Genomic DNA, 26,656 nt, shown 5'->3' with positions numbered 1-26,656 from the left:
AGGTCCCAAACTTAATGGCATCGTATGACCAAATACTGCAATGCCAATCGCTAGCATAGGAGCTGAGAGTTTACCCTGTTTGGATCCGAAACTTGAATTTCGAGCCCTATTTGGATCTGGACATGGATCCAATAGTTGGATCTAAATAGTAATTCGGATATGATCCAAGTACAGTTGGATCTAATCCGGATCCGACCCATTTATTTAAAAATTATATATTATTTTATATATATGCATATATATTATGTAGTATTTTTTGTTATATATTATTTTGTGTTATTTTGTAGATAGATGAAAATGGATTATCATCTCGTCTTAAGAGTTTTTGATACCAAATATGATAAAATATACAGTTACGCCTTAATTTGATTGTTTAAGATTGCAACTTTATGCAAGAAGGTGGCTAATAGTTTTGAAAGAGTGACCAAAAGCATCACGTTATCTCTTTGGTATTGGATCTCAATTACCGAAAAAAGAAGGGGTATTTCTAAAACTGATGTTATGATTAACCTTTCGAAACTATTTCAGTTAGTAGTGCCTAGAAATAGACCAAGTGTTAGATGGAACCCACCAGATCAGGGTATCCTAAAATTGAATTTTGATGGTAGCTCGTTGGGGAACACAGGCCCTGCAAGTTTTAGTAGTGTGATTCGTGATTGGCAAGGGAATGTTTTACTTGCATCTGCTGGGCCGTGTGGTTCTATTACAACAAACCACGCTGAGTTATTGGGAATGTTGCATGGTTTGAAAATCATGTTGGCAAGGTACGCTGGATATGGTTTTATTATTAAAGGAGATTCGTTGAATGTCATCAAATGGTGCAAGAAAGAGCAACGTTTCCCGTGGCAACTTAAATTGATAGGCCTGAAAATTTTCGATTTGTTGGCTTTAATGACGGTCTCCCTAGCCACTTGTATAGGGAGACAAATTCAGTAGCTGATTCTTTGGCTAAGAAAGGCACTGTTTTAGATGTATTGTTAGTTGCCGTTGATGTAGTTTTACTGATGTAATTTGCTTATTATGAATAAATCTTGAACTTTGTCAAAAAAAAAAAAAAAGATTAGAACTTGATGCAAACCACGCCCGTAAAAAATTTGGTACTTTTAGTGGGGTTTGGCAGTTTGTCCAAATCAAATTGTAAGTTTGCCTATTGAGGGCCAAAATATTTTTAAAATAAAAATAAAAGCATGAATTTATCAACAAGGGCAGTAGCCTCAAAAAAAACACTTTTTTTATTTTTGAACGTTGGCCAACATACAATAAAAGGGAAATTTATCAACAAGGGCAGTAGCCCCAACAATTTTTAATTAAAAAAATTTTGAACGTTAAGGACAATGGACTAGACATTTTATTTTTATTTTTATTTTTATTTTTATTTTATTTTATTTTTTTTATCGTTGAAGATAGTAACTTCGACATTACCCAGCTCCAAATGTGGAATCCTCCGATGTCCGCTCCCTAATATGTCAACCTGGGGTTGGGGTGTGCCATTTCTCCGCCCAAAGTTCAGTAATGACAGGAGTGACACAAACCAGCCCCCCATATCGATAGATAGCAGGGTTAGAAAGAAAGAAGTCTGTGACATCCATATGAACCCTACAATCCCCCAACTTGGATCACATTATTAAGGGTTCTTGTCATCTTTTTCTTTCTTTTTATTTTGGTAACGCAGGTGGATCATTGGGACTTATATAAGTGATTTTAAAAAGGGTGTGATTTGTATGGAGCCTAGGCTCTAAGGAATGAAATTAGAGCCTACCATTAAATAGTATCGAGAAATATCGTTTATGTTGGAAATGTGGCCTATCAGGCCTTTTTTCCTCAGAACTTATTATTTTTTAATATAGTATAAAAGTTATATTAAAGTATATGTGAAATGTTATGTGGTTAACACGAGGCAATACCATATACTTTGATCCATTTTTTAGCTTTAATAAGATGTTGCATTGGAGGAAAAACTCAGTATTACCGGAGGGAAAACCCAGTGGAGTGTTTGGAATTGGATTCCTTATAAGAATTTGTTTTTATATTACAGATATACAAAGTTTAGTTAATTTATAAATATCTTTTATCAAATTGTGGAAATGCTTTGATGACATCCTATTATATGAGTCATTAGCATAGTATTAACAGTTTGGTGACAACTTGTTAAACTTAATTAACTGCACTTAAGGGAATTAAGGCATGAAGTACACTTGGATCTCAACTCCAATAGACTATGAATGTGAGAGTTACAAAATAAATGTGTTTTCTATATAATGAGGTTAACCCCTTAAGAAAAGATAAAGAAAATTATAGAAAAATAGATATGGAAGGTAAATGATATTCATCAAAGATAACTCTCAAGGTTTCATGTCACCGCATGGCTTGATCTATAGAATTTGGTATGGAACCTCAAGTTCGTAGTGTGATTTAAGGACAGATCCGAGTAAGTTTTTTTTTTCAATTTTATTTACTTATTTATTAGTATTTTTATTGGGACTAACAATTTCAATACTGTAAATCTTTGTGATAGCCTTAATATATATTTTCTTTATTTATAAATTTTAAAGCTTCAAAAATTATATAGTTGACATATCTATGAAAACTTGAAAATTGATAGCCTAAATATGCGTTACAAAATATACTATTTCCAAAACCTGAAATTCATTTTTTTCTCATGTCCATACATCTTGATGTCGAGATGATCAATTTGAGGATATTTGGATATCATAACAACCTTTTCTAATGAAATTTTTGATGTAGGCTCTAATTTGATTGTTTAGAGCCTCGGCTCTTTATAAACTTCTCCTTTTAAAAAATGTCAAGTCAACACGGAATTGTACAGTCTTACTTAGGAATCAGTCACCAGTTCCGCTTCGATGTATACATAGGAAAATGGTTGAGCCTAGAAAGGAATCGACGATTCTGCATAGTAAAATGGTGATGCTCAACAGTAAAACGGCAATCCGGACCGCCCATTGGCCAATCAGGACCGGATTTTGGCTAGTTCAATGTTTTTTTTCGCACAGTAAAATGGCGATCCGAACCACCAATTCCCCGATCCGAACTGGGTTTTGGGGTCGAAATCCAAGTCACCGATCAATCCATTTTTCATATCCCTATCATACTTCTTTTCTTTTCCCCCTCAATGATCGGGTTTAGTACTGGAAGGCAATTTTCGGGACATCAGAAAATGCTTGGAACAGTGGGTACACTCCTAGAATATGTGTGAGTTCACGCATGTGGAATGCAAAATAAAAAATAAAAAGGCTTCTGTAGAATTATTTTAAGCCACAGTTTTTTCGACAAACAATAACGTACCAGGCCTTATAAGATGGAATATCAGCCTTAATTTATTTCAATCATAAATAACAAGCATGACCTACACCAAATGTGAACCGAGGCTATTGTATCCAAGTACTTTTAATGAAGATTCACGCGGTTCAAGTATTTTAGAAGACCTGATTTTTGAGGAACAGCAACCACAAGCTTATATGGATGAGCGAGCAGGACAATTAAGATGTTCCTAAATTTAATTCATGTTTGTTCTTGGTTATTTTTGAAGGAGAAAAGGTTACATGCGGTGTCATCTACGTATAAAGCACATTATTATCATCGTCAAAGTCTTTTTTTTTTGTCATTCTGCACTATTAAGGATCATACCTTCAGTTTGGCCATAAGTCCCTATATTTTTTCCCTCTACTTCGAACTATGCCTTTTTGGGTCTACCCGTTGCCCTTTCTGAGCTTTCCACTTGAACTAACGTACACCTCCTAACATGTTCTATGCTGGGTTTGCGCCATACATGACCAGCCTATCTAAGTCTCTCTCTCTCATCTTAAACTCACACCTCCTAACAGGTTCTATGCTGGGTCTACACCACATATGGTCATCCCATCTAAGTCTACTCTCTCTCATCTTATCGTCTAATAGTACCGTACCTAAATTTTCTTGAATGTATTTATTTCGAATTATTTCCCTTCTTGTCTTGTCACTCATCCATCTCAACATCCTCCTCATCTTCACTACATTCATTCTATAGGTACATTGTTTTTTTACTGCCCAACATTACACAGTATAGAACAAAGCTGATCTCACAACTGTCTTATCAAAATTGTCCTTTAGCTTCATTTGTATGTGGCAATCATATAAAATTATGGTTGTACATCTCCACTTCGCCCACCTAACTCTAATTCTACGTGTGATATATTCATCAACCTCTCTATTTTCCTGGATTATCGACCCACAATATTGAAAATGTGGTCTTTTGTTATTTTCTTACCGTTTACCTCATTGTCTTTACTCATATTATTACTAATATATTTCATATACTCTATCTTAGTCTGGCTAATTTTAAAGCCTTTAGATACGTCCAAAGTTCGGGTCTCATCGATCAAAACTGTCATCTGTGAACAACATGCACTACTACATCTCATCTTGTAGGTGCCTTATTAAGTCATCAATACCTAAGACGAAAAGGTATGGGCTCAATGCTAACCCCTGATATAGATCTATTATCACTAAAAAGCTCCCTTGTCTCTCTACTAGATAGTGCTTCATCATACACATCTCTCACCAAGTCGATATAAGGTCAGGAGACTCATTTATTTTCCAACACCACCAAATCAAAGTTCAATATACTCTATCATAATATTTATCTATATCAATAAAGACCATAAGAAGATATTTCCTCTTCGCCTTAAACTTCTCAATCACTTACCTAAGTACAAAAATAGTTTTGATTATTGACTTACCTGACATAAAACCAAATCGATTTTGTGAAACACTTGTTTCATGCGTTAATCATTACTCAATCACTCTCTGCAGCTTCATAATAATGCTCGTAAATTTAATCTCTTAACAGTTCTTACAATTTTGTATGCCTTACTTATTCTTTTAAATTTGTATCACAATATTTTTCCCCCGTTCTCTCAATACCTTGTTAGACAATTTGACCAATCATTCAATATCAACCTCCCTTATGCACTTCCAAACATTTATTGAAATACCATGTGATCCTAAAATCTTTTCTACCTGTATCTTTTTCAAGCTTCTTTCACTTTCGATATCTTAATCCTACGAATGTACCTATGACCTCTACCCTCATTTATGTTAACTGTTCCTTCTACCGCTATATTTTCTATTTTCTCTCATTTTTGTTGAGCCAATAGATACAATTCGACCGTTACATTTTCTCTCATTTTTGTTGAGCCAATAGATACAATTCAAACATAAATTTGTTTCTAAATATCTGATCATGATCGTATGGCTCCGAGCACTTTAGTTTTATGCAACAACATTTGGGCCATGTACACCTCTCGTAGGGGTGACTATGATAAAAATAAGAAAACAATTGCTTTCTTAGTCACAAATATTTAAAACAATCCGTTCACATTCGGCAGCTAAATAAAAATCAGATATTGGCTCAAGCTACAGTTTCCAAACATATTTCAAAACCAGTAAGTCCCATAATTTTTTCAAATAACCTCAATACAGGGAAGCGCAGTATTTATTTTTGTGAACCACTGAATTTAATATCAGTTTTGTATCCTCGTAAGTTTCATGCAGATACCTTAAGAAATACTTTTCCTCACATTCATCAAACAAAGGAAAAGACCAAAGGCAAATACTTGTGTTATTGCAAAAAAGAATTCTAACATGCCTAGCTGCCATGCTTTATTTCCTCATTTGGGATCATAGGGCCTTTCTCTCTTTACTGGGAATCTTATTTTTATGTTTATAAACAAAGAATGAATATGAGCTTGAAAAATCAAAGATCCTTCCTCTCATTTCAACTAGAGGCAGCAACCTTCGGTTCCTCGTCACTGAGAAAAGAGGAGACAACCACTGCTTGCTGAACAATAAAACCAGCCTTTTGACATGCGACTTTGAGATCCTCCGCTTGTGATGGTCCTTTGGGACACAATGCGATTACAGCCCCACCACTACCAGTAAACTTGGCAGCAGCACCAACACTACGAGCCACCTCAACCATAGAGATATTGAGGGAACCAAGGGCCTCATCTCCAAACATTAGTCTGCACCAAGCAAGAAACTCTGTTAGTTCATCTCTGTTAATCTTCTTCCTTTTTATTCTCGTTCTCCTGCAAACAAGGAGAAATAGCATATGTGTGGAGGTCCTGAAGTTTAAGAACATTATCATTATATACAGAATGACAGAATTACCAAAAGGGTGAGGTCCGGCATAAAACGTCAACCTTAAATAATAAAAGCAAGGCGCACCTCTAAATCTCGCTAAAAGATACAGTTCCAGTGCCAAAAACCCCTATGATGGTCTAAAAAACTATTTTCACTCCTGATTATGAAATTTATTGCTCCAAGAATGGTGTAGCTCAAGCATATCTTTAAATATCAAAACATTATGACAATGGATGGTCTAGATAATGTATTGCAAGATACACCACTTCCAGGACTTCAAATCTTTTTCTATTTTTTTTTCATAACCATAGATCTTGTGGTCAAGATAATTACTTGTAGGGTTTTTCAACGGCAAAACCTCCTTCTCTGGTGGATTTTTTAGGTGCACCTTACCTCTACAATATAAGGTTGACGCCTTATATAAACATGCTTCTTAACAGAAAAGAACCAAGGTAAATATGGCAATGGTTAAAGGATAGGCATAATATGACAAATATGTGACGAATTGACAAACAGTATAGTCATTAGTTTATCACTGTCCCATCAATCGGTTGGACTGTGATGATATGCGAGTAATTCTACTCCTGAACTATTAATTCATGCTCTATTGCTGTCCAAGCATTAGCTCTTCTGGTGGGAATCCGCCACTACAATTCCTCTTGGGGCCTAACTATAATAGTGGAGGGGATTTGAAGAATGTCATAGCTTGGTCCTATAATCCATCCCAAGGCCCGTGGAAGGGGAATGGGTTTCTTTATAAGATTTCCCACCTTTGCAGGGCTACGCATGTGGTTTGCAAGCTTACCTGGGGAGAGGCAGATGTGGCAGATGCTCTAGCTAAGGAAGGTGCCTCTCAGCAGACCTCACATGAGACATATGCCACCTTTTTGAGCTCTAGATAGCAGCTTTGTTTTCTCATATACCAATGCTTGTACAGCTTGTATAGCATTTTTTGGAACCCGTAAGGGATTTTTGATATAAGAACACCCGGACCGTGAGAAGTTCATTTTTATGTATTCTCTATACCATTATCAATACCGTTAACATTTTCAAAAAAAAATATTTGGTAAGGAGCCACTCTGCAGCCATCACCATTCGAACCTATGATGTGATCTTCCCCTACGACCAAAATATTCCCCCAGTCATAAGGGTCAGGCCATCAGACTACGATTTTCCAGGACTAAAATGCAACTACACAACTGTAATTCATAAATAGAAGCTTAACCTTCGAAGATCAAAGTTGCGATTCATAAGTTCTGCAAGCTTATCATTATCCTTTTTCAGTAATGCCTCACGACCCTGCAATGCAATATTTGCAACTTCCTCCATGGATGAGATAATTAACGGGTCACCATCAAGCCACCTCTTCTGAACAGTACTATGCACCTGCATTAATGGGATGGGAGAGGAAGATCGCAAACGTTGGCATGGCAACCAAGTCCAGAATCCTTTATATGAAGGATTATCGAAATACCAACCTTTCCTGAATCACTTGGATTTTCAGCATATATGAGATAGAAAGGTGGAAGGATACTACGGTCCATAGGTGTGTACAACCCATGGCCCAACTTATCCATATGTTCCTTGCTGAAGTCCTGCGAGGTCAGATCACTTAGTGAAATGATTATGTAAACGGCCTCTGCCACCAAAATGACATCCATGACATTTTAGTGTATGACTTTTTTAGCAACTTTAAATTCAGGTATACCATGTAGACAAGCCCACCATAAACTTGTGTGACTCGATCTTGGAGGCCCGCAACAATCCCTAGTTCCTTCTCAGCATTAAGAATCAGATTTGGCCTGATTTCAACTTTAATCAAATGTCTCACTTTGTAGAAGTCCAGCAAGCAATTAAGAGTAGCACATACAATTGCACTTGAGCCTGAAAGCCCGGCCTAAAAGTTCAAAATAATACAAGGTCATGATCAAATATGATATGTAAACAATTTCAATGTTTTAACTTTTAGGAATTTAAAGCACCAAAGCATCCTTTTAATAAATAAATAAATCAGAAGAAATCTAGACAACAAACAACAAAAAGCATATGTCAAAAATTTCAAATTACTAAGCTGGTTTTACGAATTTCCTTTTTTCTTGAGAGAGGTTTGCTAGTGCTGCAAGACTGGGAAAAGATCTTTATTGTTTTCTAATATTACTAGGAAATGATCCATAATATATTTTAAACAAATGGACAACACGAGTACATTACAGGTGGCTTTTCTCCCACAACATGCTACTCCTGTAGTGGAAACAGTACATAAACGGAATCTCTTTGACTTTCTCACTGCAGACATCCTGTTACTAACTCTTCACTTTCTTTACATTTCATTCCAATAATCTGAGTAGAAGAACCAAGTACAATCCCAAGAACCAGAAACTTCTAATCAAGGAATCCCTTAGGACTAGGGTTATCCTACTAGATGGCCTACAACTCTTAACACCATTGATCCATAACTGCAGAACATGCTTAGATATGAAAAAAGCTAATTTACTACTCACCCTAATTAGCGATTTGTCTTACCACGCATTGTATTTTTCTGTAATCCAATAGTTTTCACCATTTTCTCAATCCCCCCAATCTTGGTAAAGCTACACCAAATTCTAAATGGAAATACACAATGGAAGACAAATTGATGACCTTGAAGAATGGAACCTGGAAACAGGCACAGGCCTAAGAGGAAAAATATCAACTGGTTTGACTGCAAATGCATCTACAAGTTGAAGTTCAGACCTGACAGTACCATTGAAAGGTATAAAGCTACACTTATGGATAAGGGTTCACCCAAACATAGAGTGAACTACAGGGATTCACAGACCAATATTATTCACCCAGACAGGGTGAACAAAATTATGTTGATAATATTAGTCTTGCTGGGGAGGAGATGATGTCAACGGCATAAAAGCCCAAAAGGGGCACATAAAAAGATTGTTTCGAGTGGGCTAGCACTTAAAGAGTGGTTCAGGACCACATGAGCAAAGGATGGAGATAAACGAGTCTAATTGATTCAAGCAACTTAGATTTCTACCCAAACAATGCCAATTGTCACTCAAGCACACTTCACGTCTTGAACCTATAAAAAACTATTTGCGGTTATAGCCCCACAATGTTACACACCCTAAAAGGTTCCAGAGGCAAGTCAACTAAACAAAATCATGATCAGCAAATATTGAGACCATAATAAATACTAAAATATGAAGTCAAAAAACAATGTTATAGTGGAGTGGTAAAACTTCAATGAAGAAAGTCATGCCACAGTTCTAAGGCACCTTCAAAATATACACAAGATAGCTGCTATACAAAATGATTGACACCAACTCAACCAAGGAATGCATGACATAGGCAACTATGTTCGGTAGCAAAAGAAAAAGTGTTTACAAGTTTCCAAATATTTTAAACAGTAACAGGCATCTATGAGTATGGAACATGGACAATCAAAGACTCCTGTGTCAAATATTTCAGTCTGAGTTTATGGAACATAACAATACTAGCAAATATCTTATACATAAATGATATACCTTAAAAATATAATGGAGGTATATGAATCGTCCCTTTACAACCAGCCATGCAAATCTTATTATTGAGGAGCTACCAGCAAACATATTTCCATGTCTTGAAAGTAAAGATTGCAGTTAAAGACAGTAGCTAGAAAATCTCATGCCGTTAAAGACAGCAGCCTTAGCGAAGCTTATAACACTTTTAGAGAAAAGAATATCAAATGAAAGTCAGAGAATTTACAACGAATAAATGAAGTAGCAAATGCAAGCAGTAGAAAATTTTGATGACGATGGCTATTATTTCCTTAAAATCAGCTATAATTGAGATCTTCACTGAAATTACAGATTATGTGTACCTTGAATTGTACTTAGAGTAAGCAGGTAATACTAATATCACAGTTCCTTAAAGGGAGAAGAGTTACGAATAATATTGTAAGATTTTTTTGAAAAAAAAATAATAGTCTAATTAACGTTCTAATTGGTGCGCCACTTAGTTATACACTATTATAGCTACACAATTACCTGCCGAGGAATATTTGTGTCATAAGATAATGTAAAATTTCCACCATGTAAAGCAATTCCCTTATCAACACAGTGGTTGAAGAAAATTTTGCAGATTGCCATAAGAAGTCTAACTCCTCCATAAAAACCTCCATTTTGCACCCGACCTACCTGAAAGATAAATAAAATGATTAAGCACGTTTAACACGCAATAGCATAGTCATGAAATTTTCTTCTTGCGGTAGGCTTGGAAGGAATATACATGTTTAACATCATTCTCATAGAAATCAATTATTTTGGAAACTAAAAAAATGCTTGTTACATTATGTGTTAAGAAAGTCTATAATTTTGTGCTAGACATGACATTGCAATAATCTAAAAGCTTTTCTCAAGAATCCCAATGCCAAAGCAGTTGAGAATGCTTGAGAATGCTAGTAAATGGATAATAAAATGCCAAAAAAAAAAAAAACACATGTCACTCGAAATATTGGCTTATTTATACTTTCACACTGTTGTAAAAAAGGAAATCAATGCACTCGGTCTTAACACCATGCATGCTTCCAAATCATACTTGACCAGACAACCCACAAACTGAAATCATACTTGACCAGACAACCCACAAACTGACAAACTAAGATTCATAGGTCCACCTCCACATAGCACACCAATTCAGCGAATGAGGCATTACCATCACATTTTAGATAAGCGAATGAGGCATTACCATCACATTTTAGATACTACATCACATAAGCACATCATATTTATTCACATCATATTTATTCACAACTGGATCTAAGAATTCATAATCATTAAATGAAAAAAATAAACAAATTCTATGTTGGCAAAGAAGTCAACTTTAAGGGTCTTTTTCCCTCCTTACAATCCAAATAAGAAAACTTGTATGATGTATATGTACTATTCCAGTAAAAGAGGTTGCTTGATTTCTGTTGGTTTCTAATGTTGCCTTGTTTAGACTGTACATCTTGACCCTACAGTTTGTACATTAAGTTTGGATCCTCTCCAGAGGACTCTAGTGCAACTTTTATCTAGTTCAGTGCCTTGCCAGGTTCATAGGAAGATATCAGTCTCTAGTCAAGCACTTCAACTAGGTCTTCTGATGCTATTAACTAGTACAGGGGAGGGTTTGGGGTAAAAACGGTGGTTAACAGCAATTTCCCATTGAAAAGGAGAATTACTCAAACCTATGCTTAGTCAAAGGACTCCCTTCATGCATACACAAAATTCAAGTACCAGTTTATTACTTTCAATGGATACTATTTTGTTTGTCGTTTTCTGTAATTTAAGGACACTATTCCATTTGGTCTTGAAGTGTGATCACAGGCCGCTTTTTGTTCATTATTCACTAGAAAGTGATCTCTTGGGCATGTCGATAGTAGAACAAGGTATGAATGTGGTTTCCTGACAGTATGTCATTCAATCCTTTGGGCCATACTTTCTAAGTGCAAGATTGATTATGTCCTTGATAAATGGTAAATTTCGGCACCAAAAGACAATGCATATATTTGAATTGATGATATTATCATTTCTCTTTATTCTTTTTCAACGAGGCTATGCTGGAGATGCATCTTGGATGCTTCACACTTATATTTAATTTGATATCGCAGCCATGGATTTCAAGGCCTTGGACTTCAAAATGTCTAACTCTTTTGTAGTTTGTTTCTTGTGAAAAGGAGCATATCCAAGATTTCTTTTGCAATTTCAGAAAGAATAATAAGTTCCCCAGTTTATTATAACTTAGACTGCACCTGAAAGACCTTATGCGAGTAAAGCATATTATAGATAGGGGAATGATGAGAGTTTCCAAAAATATCATGTGAGAAGTCAATATTATAAAATTCCATAGCAAGACGCAGGAAATTCCCTTTTAATATCAAAGAGGACCAAAAACAAATATAACTATATAAGAATCCAAATTTGAGACAACATTACAAACAAACAACTATGGAAAATTTGTATACCAAAATAAAATAAATAAATAAGATAGTGCAATTTGTTCTAATTCAGCAACAACCCTATGCCCCAAAACACTGACAGGTACAAGACTAGCCAAGACAACCGAATTCAAATTCAGGCAATATATTTAATAATCTGCTAAGCCCAAAGTACACTCGGTAATCCAACAAAAACAACATAATTCAAACAATTTTTTTATTTTAAAACTATAGAAGATAAGAGACAATCTAAAGAAATAGATATAAATTGACCTAATATAGAATCATCCCAAAATCTGAAATTGCATATGCTAAGGGAAGACAGCAACAACACTGGTTAAAATAATACAATGCAGTTCAGCAACATGCATCATGCCCACTATAAACTACAACATACATATCGATTAGAAAAGGAAAAAAAACCACAATATAGATATATAGACAGAGAGAGAGAGAGAGAGAGGGAGATATATATACATCTATCTGTCTGTATGTATGTACGTGTGTGTGTTTGTGCCTGTATATACTATGTAAAGTTGAGGCCCTAAACAATTAAAAACAAAGCAATATATGATGCCACATAGACCATTCTATCCAAATTAGTAAGTTGTGGAGGCATCACTACAGTAACAGGAGGAGGTGTTTCGCTGCCATTAAAGATGGGATTCTTTGGCTGGACCCGACCTGCCAGGTCTAAGTTTTGGACCCATACCCAGACCCAGGTTGGGTCATAGGGTGGTCGTTTGATCGGAAGACTTCTCGCACTTTTACTGCAGCATATTGGTTGAGAGCCTTGTGGGCTTGCCTAAGGACTGTCCTCATGTGCTCGTTTGAGGCTTGTCATCGATCATGTTGATTTCTTTATTGGACAAGACCTCTCTTTTGCTCTCCTCTTGTGGGGGTTTGGATCCTGTTGCATTTCACAGCCAGTCGAGCACCTCAATACGCATTCCCGCCCATCGTTGCTCATGGACTGCCGCTCTCTGAAGCTCCTTCACATGGGCCTTCTGTCGTTGGTTCACAAGGGCGATGAAATTAAGGCACACATCAAAAATTCACTAGAAGAGGTTGTTTTGATGCCCAAAAATCCTCAAATCGATCATCTCGACTGATTTTTCTAGACCGTCAATTTTAAAAAATTTTCTAGACCATCTCAAGCGTTGGAAATAGTACATCTTGGAATGCTTTTTCTAGACCGTCAATTTTCAAAATTTTCAAGTGTTCATGGATCTGCTCGATCTACACTATTTTTGAAGCTTTAACTTTTATAATTAGATATAAAAATAAATTTTCAGGCCATTATAAAGATTTCCAGTACTAAAACCTCATCTTTCGACATTATTTGTAGGTGCGCCTTACTTTGATTGTTTAGGGCCTAGGCCCTATACAATCCACATCCACACACACACACACACACACACACATATATATATATATATATATATATATATATATATATATATATATATATATATATATATATATATATATGTATACATACGCATATATACATATATATCTATGCATACACATATATATACATATATATATATATATATATATATAAATACATCTATATAGTGTGTGTCTGTGTGCGTGCGTGTATATATAGGATTTTTCCAATCTGAAATTTTTAGCTACACCTAAGAATCATTATATGATTATTTATAAAAATATAATTTGATTTAGAGTGACCATCCAAATTAAAAGTCTTAGTTCAATTTTTGGATATTATTTTTTTAGGCACATACAGAGTGCATTTATTTAAAATTTGAGGTTGGTCGCTAGGTAGAAGAAGTTACAACCCAAATTTATTTAAAAACACACCTATATTGGGTTTAGCCCGAGGGAGTGAATTTACGAAGTTCTCCCAGGGAAGCATATAATCTTCTCACAGACATGCATACACACGCATGCACATGAGCGAGCGAGCGCGCTCACACACCTATATGAATCATGACCAATAAATTCACAAAAAAATTCTCCATCGCCTCTTGAAACCAAAATCACAACCATAGAAGAGCAAAGTGAACTATATTTGAATATACACACACTATGACCAACAAGTTGTGGATCCTAAAACTATGATTCATATGCCAAAGAAACCCTGTTACACTGGTAACCTGAAGTCCCAAAATTATGATCACTAAATGAAGCAAATTTTTTATATAACCAACATTAAAAGGACCTCATTTGGAAAGGACAGAAAGGATAGGAATTAAGACTGCAGTCTCAAGGGTAGACTGTAGTCACAAACGTTTATATAATTTCTTATATAACCATACACCAACGGTGCACAATTACTTTCCCCTTACAACTAGCATTAGTAGCCCAAAATACAATTTACCAGTTACCCAAAAAAAAAAAAAAATTTACCCAAAAAATGATTCTTAGATATATGAAAATGGCAAGCTCGTTCATTAACCATCAAAACCCAAAAATTATTTAAGAAGTTTTTGGGGATCCTTAGGCTCATGTGTACGCCTTAATTTTCAATTTTAGAACCCAAAACACATCTCAAGTCACTGAAAACCCATTTTTGCCTCAGATCAATGAATTTGGAGCTCCAAATACAGTATAGATCTGACGATCTTTGAAGAATTGAAATGAACAATGTACCATCTTAACGCTCACAGTTATTTTTCATATTCATAATAGTGGTAGTCAAAATGATAAACAAGCAAAGTTTTGGATCTAAAATCCATCTCTAAGTTCAACTTTACAACAGGCATATCCACTTAAACCCTACCATAATTTTAAATCACAATTCTGCATCAAACCAAACCTCAAAAAACGCATGCAACGACACACTGATCTAAACAACAAGAGAAGAACACAAAACCACCCGTGCACCAGCAATGTAAAGTAGTAAACAGCATTACCAATCCACAAAACACAGTCACCAATACCAGAAAATCCTTGAAATAGATGATCCCTACGCCCTAAAACCTCACCAATCTATCAATCGATTCAAACTCCACGAGATCATGAATAGGATGAGGCTGGATCACGAGCTTTTCAGAAGGCTCCAGTAAAACCCCAGCCCAGAAGTTCCCCAGACTGAAAGAGATGGTTCTTCCATAATAGACATCGCTAGGGTTTCCAAACAAGCCCACACGCGCGTAGGCTCGATGCTCAATGGGACCAGAAGACGCCATGTCCAATTTCACCTTCTTTGTACGCCCAGTTACTTTACCTATGGCCTGAGGACCTCTGCACTCTCTATTGAGAGAGGCTCGTTTAGTTAACAATTCGGCGATTAATTGCCGAATTTTTCATAAACATGTTTTTAAAAAAAACGTTTTAAGCACCGTTTTTTTTGAAAAGTTCGCCAAAACAACACGTTTTTTTTCATAAAACCAGTGATTTCAAAAACGCCTAGTCGAACCGGACTCGCCCTGTTCGACTCGAAAATCGTGAAAAGGGACCGGATCGCTCAAAAAATCGGAAATCGTCCGGTTCTAGAGAGAACCGGACGATTCCGTACAGTGAATCGGCGATTCATTGTACGGAATCGGCGAGTCCGAACAGTGAATCGGCGATTCCGTAGGTTTTTTTTTTTTTTTTTTTTTTGTAATCCATGATAGATTTTTTTGTAATACTTGATCGATTTTTTTGTAATCCATGATCGAATTTTTTTTGTTTTTGTAATCCATGATCGAATTTTTTGGTTTTTTGTAACCCATAATAGAATTTTTTGTAATCCATGATCGAAATATTTGTTTTCTTTTCTTGTAATCCATGATCGATTTTTTTGTTTTTTTTTTTTTTTGTAACCCATGATAAAATTTTTTGTAATCCATGATCGAATGTTTTGTAATACATGATCGAAATGTTTGTTTTTTTTTTGTAATCCATGATCGAAATGTTTGTTTTTTTTTTTGTAATCCATGATTGAATTTTTTGTTTTTTGCTTTTTTTGTAACCCATGATAGAGTTTTGTGTAATTCATGATTGAATTTTTTGTAATCCATGATCGAACTATTTTTTTCTTTTTTTGTAATCCACGATTGAATTTTTTGTTTTTTTTTGTTTGTTTTTTTTGTTTGTTTTTTTTTGTAATCCATGATCGAATTTTATGTAATCCATGATCGAATTTTATGTAATCCATGATCGAATTTTATGTAATCCATGATTGAATTTTTTGAAAATTTGTGATTTTTTTTGTTTAATCCACGGTCGAATTTTTTTTTGTAATCCATGATAGAATTTTTTGAAAATTTGTGATTTTTTTTTTAATCCATGATCGATTTTTTTGAAAATTTGTTTTTTTTTTTTTTTAATCCATATTATTCAAAGAGAAAACGAGAGAGATGATGATTCTGATGCCACCCTATCCCAGCCATATTATTCACATATCGAGTCCCAAAAACAACAGTGTAAGGATGAGCACGAAATACTGTAAATTAAATGCTGAATGGTGGTTCATGCAGGGAAAGAACATATCAATATTCGCATATTCATTCAAAAACATGAAAATTCTTAATGGAGTACCCTCATTTTTTATTGAATTTCTAAAAAACAATATTTATAATGAATTTTAATAATTTTTTCAAATTTTTTTTAAGCTTTATCCTGACCGATTCACCCGATTCCCGATCCGGATCGCCGATTCGCCGATCCGGATCGATTTTTTGGAAGCCCGATCCGGATCACCTATCCGTTTTTTAAACCATTGCATAAAACCATTAAAAACGCGTTTTTTATGAGGAACGAAAAAAACGGGATCAAAAATACGGCTTTTTTTTTTTTTAGTAAACAATTGTTTTTAGAAAGAAAAACAACTATTTTCCTAATCTGCGTAATTTCTAAAAGAAAAAATTATTTCCAAAAATAAAAATCCGAAAATGGAAACTTGTATCCCCAATAGATTTATGTATGGTTAGGATTTAGGGTTTATTATTTTAGGGTTTATGCTATATTTTTCTTCTTCTTCACAGCCACATTTTCAGATTGAAGGTATGATCTTTTTTTTCTTTTTTCTTTTTAACTTCAACATGATGCATATTTCAGTGGTTATTTTGCAAAGAAAATACCGTGTGCAGCATGATTTCAATGCCCTACAAAAATTGTGTGCAGCATGATTTTGCAAAGAAAATAATGAGTAAATAAAATCATTTGCCTTACAAATACCTTATCAGACTAAATGCTTCATTTGCCCTTTCGATTTAGGGTTTACCTTCTGGGTTTCTTCTTCCACTTCGTAGAGTTCGCCGTTCGATTTAGGGTTTACCTTCTTTGAAAAACAGGGCAGATAGAGAGAGAGTGATGCAACCTTATATTGCAAAAAGTTTTCAAGATTTAGGGTTTTACCTTCTTTCAAAAACAGGGTTTACCTTCTTGAAAAACAAGGGAGAGAGAGAGTTCGCTGCTCTCAGGTTTACCTTCTGTTCTCGGTTTACCACTTTACCTTCCCTTTTATGGTTTACTTTTTGGAAAAAGCTTTTGTAAGGATGCAACCTTATATTGTAAAGCTACGGATGCACCTCAAAAATCATTAGAAAATGGCAGTTTTAATGCTGAAAAACCTTTGATTGATGATCTCGACATTGAGATATATAACTATCAAAGATAAAAATATTTTAAGTCCTAAAAATAGTGTATTTGACAACCTATTATCTATACCGTCTATTTTGAAGATTTTCATATGTTTATAGATCTACTTGATTTTAATGTGAAAAAAATACATGGAAAAGTTTATATAGAGCCGAGGCTCTAAACAATCAAATTTGAACTTACCTCAAAACTTTCTCTAGAAAATGTTATTTTGATGCCCAAATATCCTCAAATTGATCATCTCGACATCAAGATGCATGGGCATGAGAAAAAAATGGATTTCAAGTTTGGGAAACAGTATATTTTGTAACACATTTTTTGACCGTCAACTTTCAAGATTTTCAAGTTTTCATAAATATGCCGATCTACACTATTTTTTAAGCTTTAAATCTTATAAATAAAGATGAAAATATATTTTAAGGCTATCACAAAGATTTTCAGTATTAAAACTACACTTCTCCACACTATTTGAAAGTAGGCTCTAATTTGATTGTTTAGAGGATAGGCTCTATACAAACTGCACCCAGAAATATATGCTCTATTTTTTGGTATGCATTTAAGTAGATATGATCTTTTTAAAAGTATTTAATGTGAAAATTTATATGTATTTTTTGGTATGTAATAAGTAGGTGTGATGTTTGTTAAAACATTTAATGAAGAAATTCATATGGTGTATTTATCATGAACTTATTATTTTATTTTTTATAAAGAGCATGAACGCCTAATGTGTGTATACTTATATATTCTTTTTTTTTATTAAAAAAACAAAAAAGAAGATACAATGGTTAGGTCAAAAGATATATTTTGGAATTATTGTGAAGAAAGAAGACATAAATTGTATTGCAATTTTTGCGGTGAAAGATTTTATGTCGGGATAACAAGATTCAAATATCACTTGTCAAGAGAACAAGGGAATGATATAAACGCTTGTCCTCAAGTACCAGATGATATACAGGTTATGACTGGATGAGAGTCATGAATCTAAATTAATTGACTTAATTATATTAGTCTAGTAAAGTTTTTATGAATGGATTAGTTCTTGATGGCTTTGACATAATTTTTATTTTTCATAATTTCAAAATTTCTAACATTTTAACTTATCAGATTTTTTTACTCCGATTTTTTTAGCCTAGTTTGATATATTGGTGATATCCTTACAAGAAGTATTTTTCCCGATCCATATTTTTTATCCGATTTTTTCATCCAACTTTTTAAAATAAAAATGATTTTTCCTGATTTTAAGGTAAGCCGATTTATTGAAAGCCCCCGACTTGCTAACTATGATCATAATATGACATGCCTAGGGCTAGGGCCACTGTGCGTGGTATGCGGGCCCATTGGTTAAAATAAGGCTCTTTTTTAGAAAGAATCGGTTTCCCTGGAGAGATGGATGGTGAGGATATCTCCTAAATGTCCTTTAGAACTATGACAAATGATATTATGCTCCCACTGGGGTATACTGTATCACTCCCTCGGGTAAAACCCTACTTAGAATTAATATTGGATAAAAATTATATAAGGCCTGGGCTTTATGAAAACAAAATAAAGCCTTACCTTTAATTCTCATCCAAAAAGGACTTTCAGCAACTGAAATCTCCATGACGACTCTAAAATCAACTTCCAACAACGACAACAAAATTTGAAACTTAAAAAATGGTACTAATCTTGTGGATCTATGAACACTTATTTTTAGGGTGAGATGGACAGTCTAGATAAATTGTTACAATATAAACTATTTTTAGAGCTTGAAATTATAATTTTTTTTTACAACTATAATATTCAAATCGAGATGATCGATATAACGGTTTTTCAAAGCTTGAATTGTAATTTTCAATAAGTTATGAAATGAGTGTTTACTTATTTTGGCAGGGTTGCAGCCCTATCAAACTATTTTCCATTGATATTAAGATAGTAAATTTTGGGGCCGTAAACTCTTCAATCAATAGAATAACTTTAATATAAAAAAAATCCTAATTACAATCTCTATTCACTTAAATAATAACATCTTGCTATTGATCTAAGACAAAAATCAAAATTCTCAAAATTCTGAATTGAAATAAATCTTCCAAAATATGTATTTTGCTAGAGGTGGTTGAAGTAAACCACGCTACATAATAAATATTCTGAATAAGTTATAAAGCACGCCTACATGTGTGTACAAATATAGCTTACGTAGGTTTTAACACATAGGTTTGAAAACAAAAATGGCGTGGGGTCTTGACGATAGTACCTTCGAGCATCAACAAGTCTTTCCCTCCATTCTCACCTAAGGTTACCCCATGGTCCATTCTCACCAAAGGTTACGCATGAAACTCCAATGCATTATGCCTTCTCAGTTAAGCATGCTCTCATGGGACCACATTATATACTTACTCCATCAAGTTAAGAGATGTTGGAATATGATAAGGTGGTCGGGACCTTTTTTTTCATGGTTATATATTTTTTCTCATATAACATGGCTCCAAAATATTTTATAAATTAATAAATTAAACATTTTGTCATAGGACTGTGTTATGTACTTTTTCAATTGGACTTGTATCCTCAACGAGAGCATGACTCTAAATAAAGCAGAGTGGCGAATTAGGATTTGTGTAATTGATCCTAATTAGTTGGAAAGAGGCTCAAATAATGATTTCATCTCTACAATCCATATGTAAGAAGAAAAAAAACAATCCAAGTGTGAATTAATATATTTAGACTTCAAACTTAAACAAATCAAATATGTTTTCCGGCTTTAATTAACATGTTTTGTTTTGGATTCTATTATTTTGAAAGATCTGATATGTCAAGTTTACCCTTCCTTGATCATGGGACAATTAAGTATTATTTCCACTTCAAAACTCCTCTTTCTATTTTATTTTAGAAATGGTGTTAAACAAGTTTTGGAATCTTACGATAGAGAGGTAGAATGAATGTAAATGCAAGTATCAAAGATACATTATTTTTGCAATAAACTTCGTACTAAATATAAAGTTGCAAAGGTCTTATGTTTTGTTCCCAATAGCAACTTTATTTCTTGAAGGAAAATTACTACATTCAATTGTGCAATTTCACCAAGTGAGAATATATATATAAAAATTAATAATATATGGATCTTAATTATATATAGGCCCCACTTTTTGTTTTTTTTGGAATGTATTATAGAAATCATAGCATAGTGACTAGGGTGTGGAGGTGCTATCACCACGACCCCAGCCCCCACTTAATTGGATCTCCACAAGATCATAAATAGGATGAGGCTGGATCACAAGCTTTTCATAAGGCTCCAGTAAAACCCCAGCCCGGAAGTTCCCCAGAATGCAAGAGATGGTTCTTCCAGATTAGACATCGCTAGGGTTTCCTATCAAGCCCACGCGAGCGTAGGCTCGATGCTCAATGGGACCTGAAGCGGCCATGTCCAATTTCACCTTCTTTGTAGGCCCAACTACTTTATCTATGGCCTGAGGACCTCTGCACTCTCCATTGACAGAGGCTTGATCTTCCATTTTTGTGAGAAAAATTCAGTGATTATATGGCATGCCTAGGGTTGGGGCCTTTGTGTGTGGCATGCGGATCCCACTGGGTGAGGATCTCTCCTAAATGTCCTTTAGAACTATGATGAATGCTATCATGCTCCCGCCAGGGTTTATTGTTAATCACTCCCTCGGGTAAAACCCTAATTATAATTAATATTGGATAAGTTTTGTATAAGCCCCTATCAAACTATTTTCCATTGATATTAAGATAGTAAATTTTGGGGACGTAAACTCCTCAATCAATAGAATAACTTTAATATAAAAAAAGTCCTAATTACAACCTCTATTCACTTAAAATAATGACGTCTTGCTATTGAACTGAGACAAAACTCAAAGTTCTCGAAATTCTGAATTGAAATAAATCTTCTAAAATATGTATTTTGCTAGAGGTGGTAGAAGTAAATCACGCTACATAATATATCTTCTGAATAAGTTATAAAGCACGCCTACATGTGTGTACAAGTATAACTTATGTAGGTTTTAATACATAGGTTTGAAAATGAGAATGGACTAGGGTCTTGACAGTAGTACCATCGAGCTTCAACAAGTCTTTCCCACCATTCTCACCAAAGGTTACCCTATTGTCCATTCTCACCAAAGGTTACATATGAAACTCCAACACATTATGCCTTCTCAGTTAAGCATGCTCTCATGGGACCACGTTATATATTTACTCCATCAAGTTAAGAGATGTTGGAATATGATAACGTGGTCGGGACCTTTTTTCCATGATTATATACTTTTTCCCATATAACGTGGTTCCAAAATCTTTTACAAGTTAATAAGTTAAACATTCTTTCATAGGATTGTGTTATACTTTTTCAATAGGATTTATAACTTCCATGAGAACAGAATAGAGATGATTTCAACGAGAGCATAAAAACTTCAATAGGACTTTTTCAATAGGATTGTGTTATATACTTTTTCAATAGACCAGAATAGCGAATTAGAATTCATGTAACTGGTCCTAATTGGTGGAAAAGAGGCTCAAGCGATGATTTGATCTCGATAATCCATATGTAAGAAAAAAATAAAAAAAAAATCCAAGTACGGATTAAAGACTTCAAACTTCAACAAATCAAATATGTTATTTGGCGTTAAGTAACATGTTTCATTTTGGATGCTATTATTTTGAACGACCTGATGTGTCAAGTTTACGATTTCCCTGATGATGAGATAATTAACTATTATCTGTCCTTCAAAACTCCTCTTTCTACCTTATTTTGAAAATAGTGTTAAATAAGTTTTGGAATCTTACTATAGAGAGGTGGAAGGAATGTAAATGCAAGTATAAAAAAGATACATTATTTTTGCAATAAACTTTGTTATGTAGTGATCTCAATAGCAACTTTATTTCTTTAAAAAAAATTACTACATTCAATTGCGCAATTTCACCAAGTGAGAATATCTATATAAATTAATAATATATTGGTCTTAATTATATGGGAAAGTTTATATAGAGCCGAGGCTCTAAACTACCTCAAAAATTTCACTAGAAGAGGTTGTTTTGATGCCCAAATATCCTCAAATTAATCATCTCGACATCAAGAAGCATAGACATGAGAAAAAAAATTGATTATAAGTTTAGGAAATAGTGTGTTTTGTAGCGCAGTTTTGGGCCGTCAAATTTCAAGAATTTCAAGTTTTCATAGATCTCTCGATCTACACTAATTTTGAAGCTCCAAACTTTATAAATAAAGATGAAAATATATTTTAAGGCCATCAAAAAGCATGGACATCAAGAAGCATGGACATGAGATAAAAATCAATTACAAGTTTAGGAAATAGTGTGTTTTGTAGCATAGTTTTGGGCCATCAAATTTCAAGATTTTCAAGTTTTCATACATCTCTCGATCTACACTAATTTTGAAGCTCTAAACTTTATAAATAAAGATGAAAATATATTTTAAGGCCATCAAAAAAATTTTCAGTATTGAAACCACATTTCTCGACACTATTTGAAGGTAGGCTCTAATTTGATTGTTTAGAGACTATTTGAAGGTAGGCTTGTTTAGAGCCTAGGCTTTATACAAACCATACCCTAATTATTTACAAACCCCACTTTTAGTTATTTTTTTGGAAAGTATTAGTAAAGTGGCGTCAATGGGAATAGAAATCATAGCTTGGTGACTAGGGTGTGGAGGTGCTATCACCACGACCCCAGCCCCTACTTTGTTTGATTGAATTTGAAGATGTTCCAAACTCAAAACTTAAATCGAAGTAACTTTTCCTAGTTATCCGAGACCCAGTTTGGTCTAATACCCCTGGGAGATTACCAAAGTACTACCAAGACATGCAATAGACCGTGAAAATTATCATTTTTACCTTCACTTTGTCCAAAACTTAACTGGTCAGACTAATTTCCTACTAATTTATAGTAGATGTGACATGCCTTCAAATGAGCTAAAAATGTTATATAACCCACGTGGTCATCATAATATTATTGATATGTTAATTATCATGTCTAAAGAAGGATTTGACTGTACATCGTTATAGCCAAATCTAGGAAAATTTGGGAAGAAATCATTATGCTTCAATCGTAATAACTAAAATATCGATAGAGAATAATGGGATTCATCAAATTGCAGCATATGAGAAGATAGATATACAAAAACAAATATGTTCCTCACACACCATTGGCAATCTAGTTTGAAATCGCACAAAAACCACGAAAGAAACTAGGAGAAAAGATAAGACTATTAATAATGTAAGAAAATAAACTAGAAATTATCTAGAAGAAGGAAATATAACTTACCTGGACTAGGCTAGTTGGCCCAGGATACTCGAAGAATACAGTTGGGACCCATATTAGACTCTGTTGCTCATTTGCTTTTTCTTTCTTGAAGAATTTCTGTCCAGGGTATGTTCTTCTTAGGACTTTGATGCTTTGCATGTTCATCATAAGGCTTTTGATTTTGAAATTCAGTATTGATGTTGGTCTTTAGCTTGAAGAGAAATAGGGTTGAGTTTTCTTAAGTTTTATAGGTTTCCTAGATCTAGTGTTTCCCTACTGTTTAGGGCTTCTGTAACAATCCTAAAATTTCAAAAAAAAAAAAAAAAAAAAAAAAAAAGAGAAAAGATGCTTTTAAATAGGTGATGGTCTGTTTGAGTATGATGGTCCTTGGGGACCATCACTATTTTCAAAAGTTTTTACTTTGGTTTAAACTTTTGCTTTTGCCTGTTGCTTTTGCCTCCTGCTGCTTGCTCCTTGCCACGTCCTTTAGTGGACGTGGTTTTCGTATGTTAAAAGCAGACGCTTAACGCGACACCTCAGGTATGAGGTAGAGCGTAATAAAATATTATAATAATACGTTATAAGAATTTAAATAGGGGAGGTGAGCACTCCCACCCTAGAAAATTTTGAGATCTCTCTCTCTCTCTCTGGTCGAAACACAGTGAACTCCTTTCTCGAACCGAATTTTTATCGGAAGCTCCCTCTCAAATATTTGTGGGTAAGTGACATCGTCTTCCTGAAAAATAGTCTGTTTTTAATAGATAGTGATATTTCCGTCCAAGATCTTTATTTTATAAGTTTTGTGTGTAAGTGACTCCATTGTCTCGAAAAATAATCCATTCTTTTTAAAAATGAAATGAAATAATTATTTCTGCTTATTATCATGAATTTTAGGCGCGATAAATTTTATGCGCACGTGACCTCATTATCTTGAAAAATAATATTTTTAATAAAAATTATGATATTTTATCTATGTTAGAAATTTTGAATGCTGTAAATTAGAAAAATAAATTTATTTATTTTTCTTGTTTATTGTTAGAAATAAATGTGATATTTCTGCTTTTAGTAAAATTGTGATATTTCTTTCTACTGTTTTGAATATTTAGACATTGTAAAATTCATGTGCAAATGATTGCCTTATTATTTAAAAAAATTGACATTTTTGCAATTGATTATAGTATTGTTGTGAAATGTTTATTTGTGGATTGATATCCCATAAATTGTGATAATTCCGTATTCTTGAATTTTTATAAGAGTTTTTTTTTTATACATATTAAATTGGCAATTATGCTAGAATGTCTTTACGAATTGCTACCTTTCTAAATTTGAGCCCAAAATATTTGATTGGTTGAAATGTTATTGAAAGTGACTGTTATTAATGGTTTTAGTGAAATTCATATTAGTGATTTCAGTGATATGTTGAGTACATGATATTTGCCGCTTTCGAATGTTTAAAGAGATTTTGAGATAATTTAAGTATGCAAGTGGACTCATCCGGTTCGCCGGTGAGGTATAAGTGGACCTATCTGGGACGTCGGTAGGGATTAAGTGGACTCATCCGGTACGCCGGTGAGGTATAAGTGGACTTGCAGGGATTAAGTGGACCTATCTGGGACGCCGATAGGGATTAAGTGGACCCATCAGGACGCTGATGGGGTATATAGGTGACCTAGTAGGGTATTTTGTGAAATCCTTTGAATTATGCACTACCGTTAAAGTGTTATATGCATTTTAATTATTCGGATTATACTTAATTATGCATTTATTGAAAGTGAAACTGTTGATGCATTTCTGTTAATAGATCTCATTTTAGAAAATATTGATATCTTTCAATCATGATTATTTTTAGGATTATGATGATCATTTACTGAGTAGCCAAACTCATCAAACTATGGTAAACATTTTTCAGGATAACTGCGGATTCATTTTGAGTGCTAGTCAAGATCAACCTTGGAAGATACTGTTGTTGTGCTAGCTTTCTTTATTTACTTTGTAAGACCTCGCCACTGTAAATTTGTCATATCAATAGATGTATATATGTTTTGTCTGTCATATCTCAGGAATAACAGTATTGTAAATTCTTGGGGTGTGACAACTTCTAATTTAAAGTGGATTTTTTCTCTAATTTTTAAGGAATTTCTCTAGGTTTTTTTAGTTTTTTGTTATGAAAATTCCCTAGCCTTCAATAACTTTAAAAAACTAACGCAAACCATCTTAAACTATCAGAAAAGCTTCGGTAGACACTATCAAATATTTCCCAGCTTTTTCCCCCTTATCAAGAACTTTAGATCTAGGTAAAATACATTAAATTTATTAATTTCAATAAGCATAGGCATCTAAAAGGAGATGATGATGCAAATCAGAATAGCAGTCTGATCCAAGCCCGAAACTCCGAGTTCTAGGTCCTTGGAGGTAAGTTCCATTTCATTATTCAATTTTAATTAAATTTTCCATCTAATTTATTTATTTTTATGTATTTTCTGTTATCTATTGGTTTATAAAGTTTTTAATGTAAAATACACAGATCTGGAAGCTGACGTTGCTAATTGACCCAAAAAATGATCAAATCTGAATAGATTTGCATCATTATTGGACCTATAATTTAGGTGACCCCACTTTCTCTATCTTTCACAAATTTAACTTAAGGTTTATTAAGATTTGAGCATATCTCATCTAGAGATTGGCGGATTGGAGCATAAACACAACCTTACATTTAGATTACATTGGACGTTTAGAAGTCCAGTTTGGTGTAGTCTGATT

At 34.1% G+C, this 26,656-nt stretch overlaps 1 protein-coding gene across 11 annotated transcripts; it reads right to left on the bottom strand.

The window, feature by feature from the left end:
• Positions 1-5,596: 5,596 nt before the first annotated feature.
• Positions 5,597-17,467, bottom strand: LOC18446205 (glucuronokinase 1). Of its 11 annotated transcripts, none has more exons than XM_011629509.3 (7): positions 17,225-17,467; positions 15,046-15,313; positions 10,161-10,310; positions 7,850-8,038; positions 7,620-7,736; positions 7,367-7,527; positions 5,597-6,020 (listed from the first exon to the last, which is right to left on the bottom strand). In XM_011629509.3, exons 2-7 carry the CDS (start codon positions 15,247-15,249, stop codon positions 5,774-5,776), a joined length of 1,068 nt encoding a protein of 355 aa, XP_011627811.1. In that variant the 5' UTR covers positions 15,250-15,313; positions 17,225-17,467; the 3' UTR covers positions 5,597-5,773. The 11 variants fall into 11 exon arrangements, with proteins under 11 accessions (XP_011627811.1, XP_088704781.1, XP_088704783.1 ...); XM_088848655.1 differs by having other exon boundaries at positions 10,161-10,306; XM_088848657.1 differs by lacking the exon at positions 15,046-15,313 and adding an exon at positions 12,776-13,098.
• Positions 17,468-26,656: the final 9,189 nt, after the last annotated feature.

The sequence above is a fragment of the Amborella trichopoda genome, chromosome 10 (assembly GCF_054954075.1).
Source record: "Amborella trichopoda isolate Santa Cruz 75 chromosome 10, AtrichopodaSantaCruz75HAP2 v2.0, whole genome shotgun sequence".
Taxonomy (NCBI): Eukaryota; Viridiplantae; Streptophyta; class Magnoliopsida; order Amborellales; family Amborellaceae; genus Amborella; species Amborella trichopoda.
This window is presented reverse-complemented; position numbering and strand designations above follow the sequence as displayed.

Coding starts and splice junctions, on each gene's coding strand:
- LOC18446205 (XM_011629509.3), bottom strand. CDS start 15,249: ATGGCGTCTTCTGGTCCCATTGAGCATCGAGCCTACGCGCGTGTGGGC. Junction 7,528..7,619: donor ATCCAAGTGATTCAGGAAAG/GTTGGTATTTCG, acceptor CCATTAATGCAG/GTGCATAGTACTGTTCAGAA. Junction 6,021..7,366: donor CGCAACTTTGATCTTCGAAG/GTTAAGCTTCTA, acceptor TGCTTGGTGCAG/ACTAATGTTTGGAGATGAGG.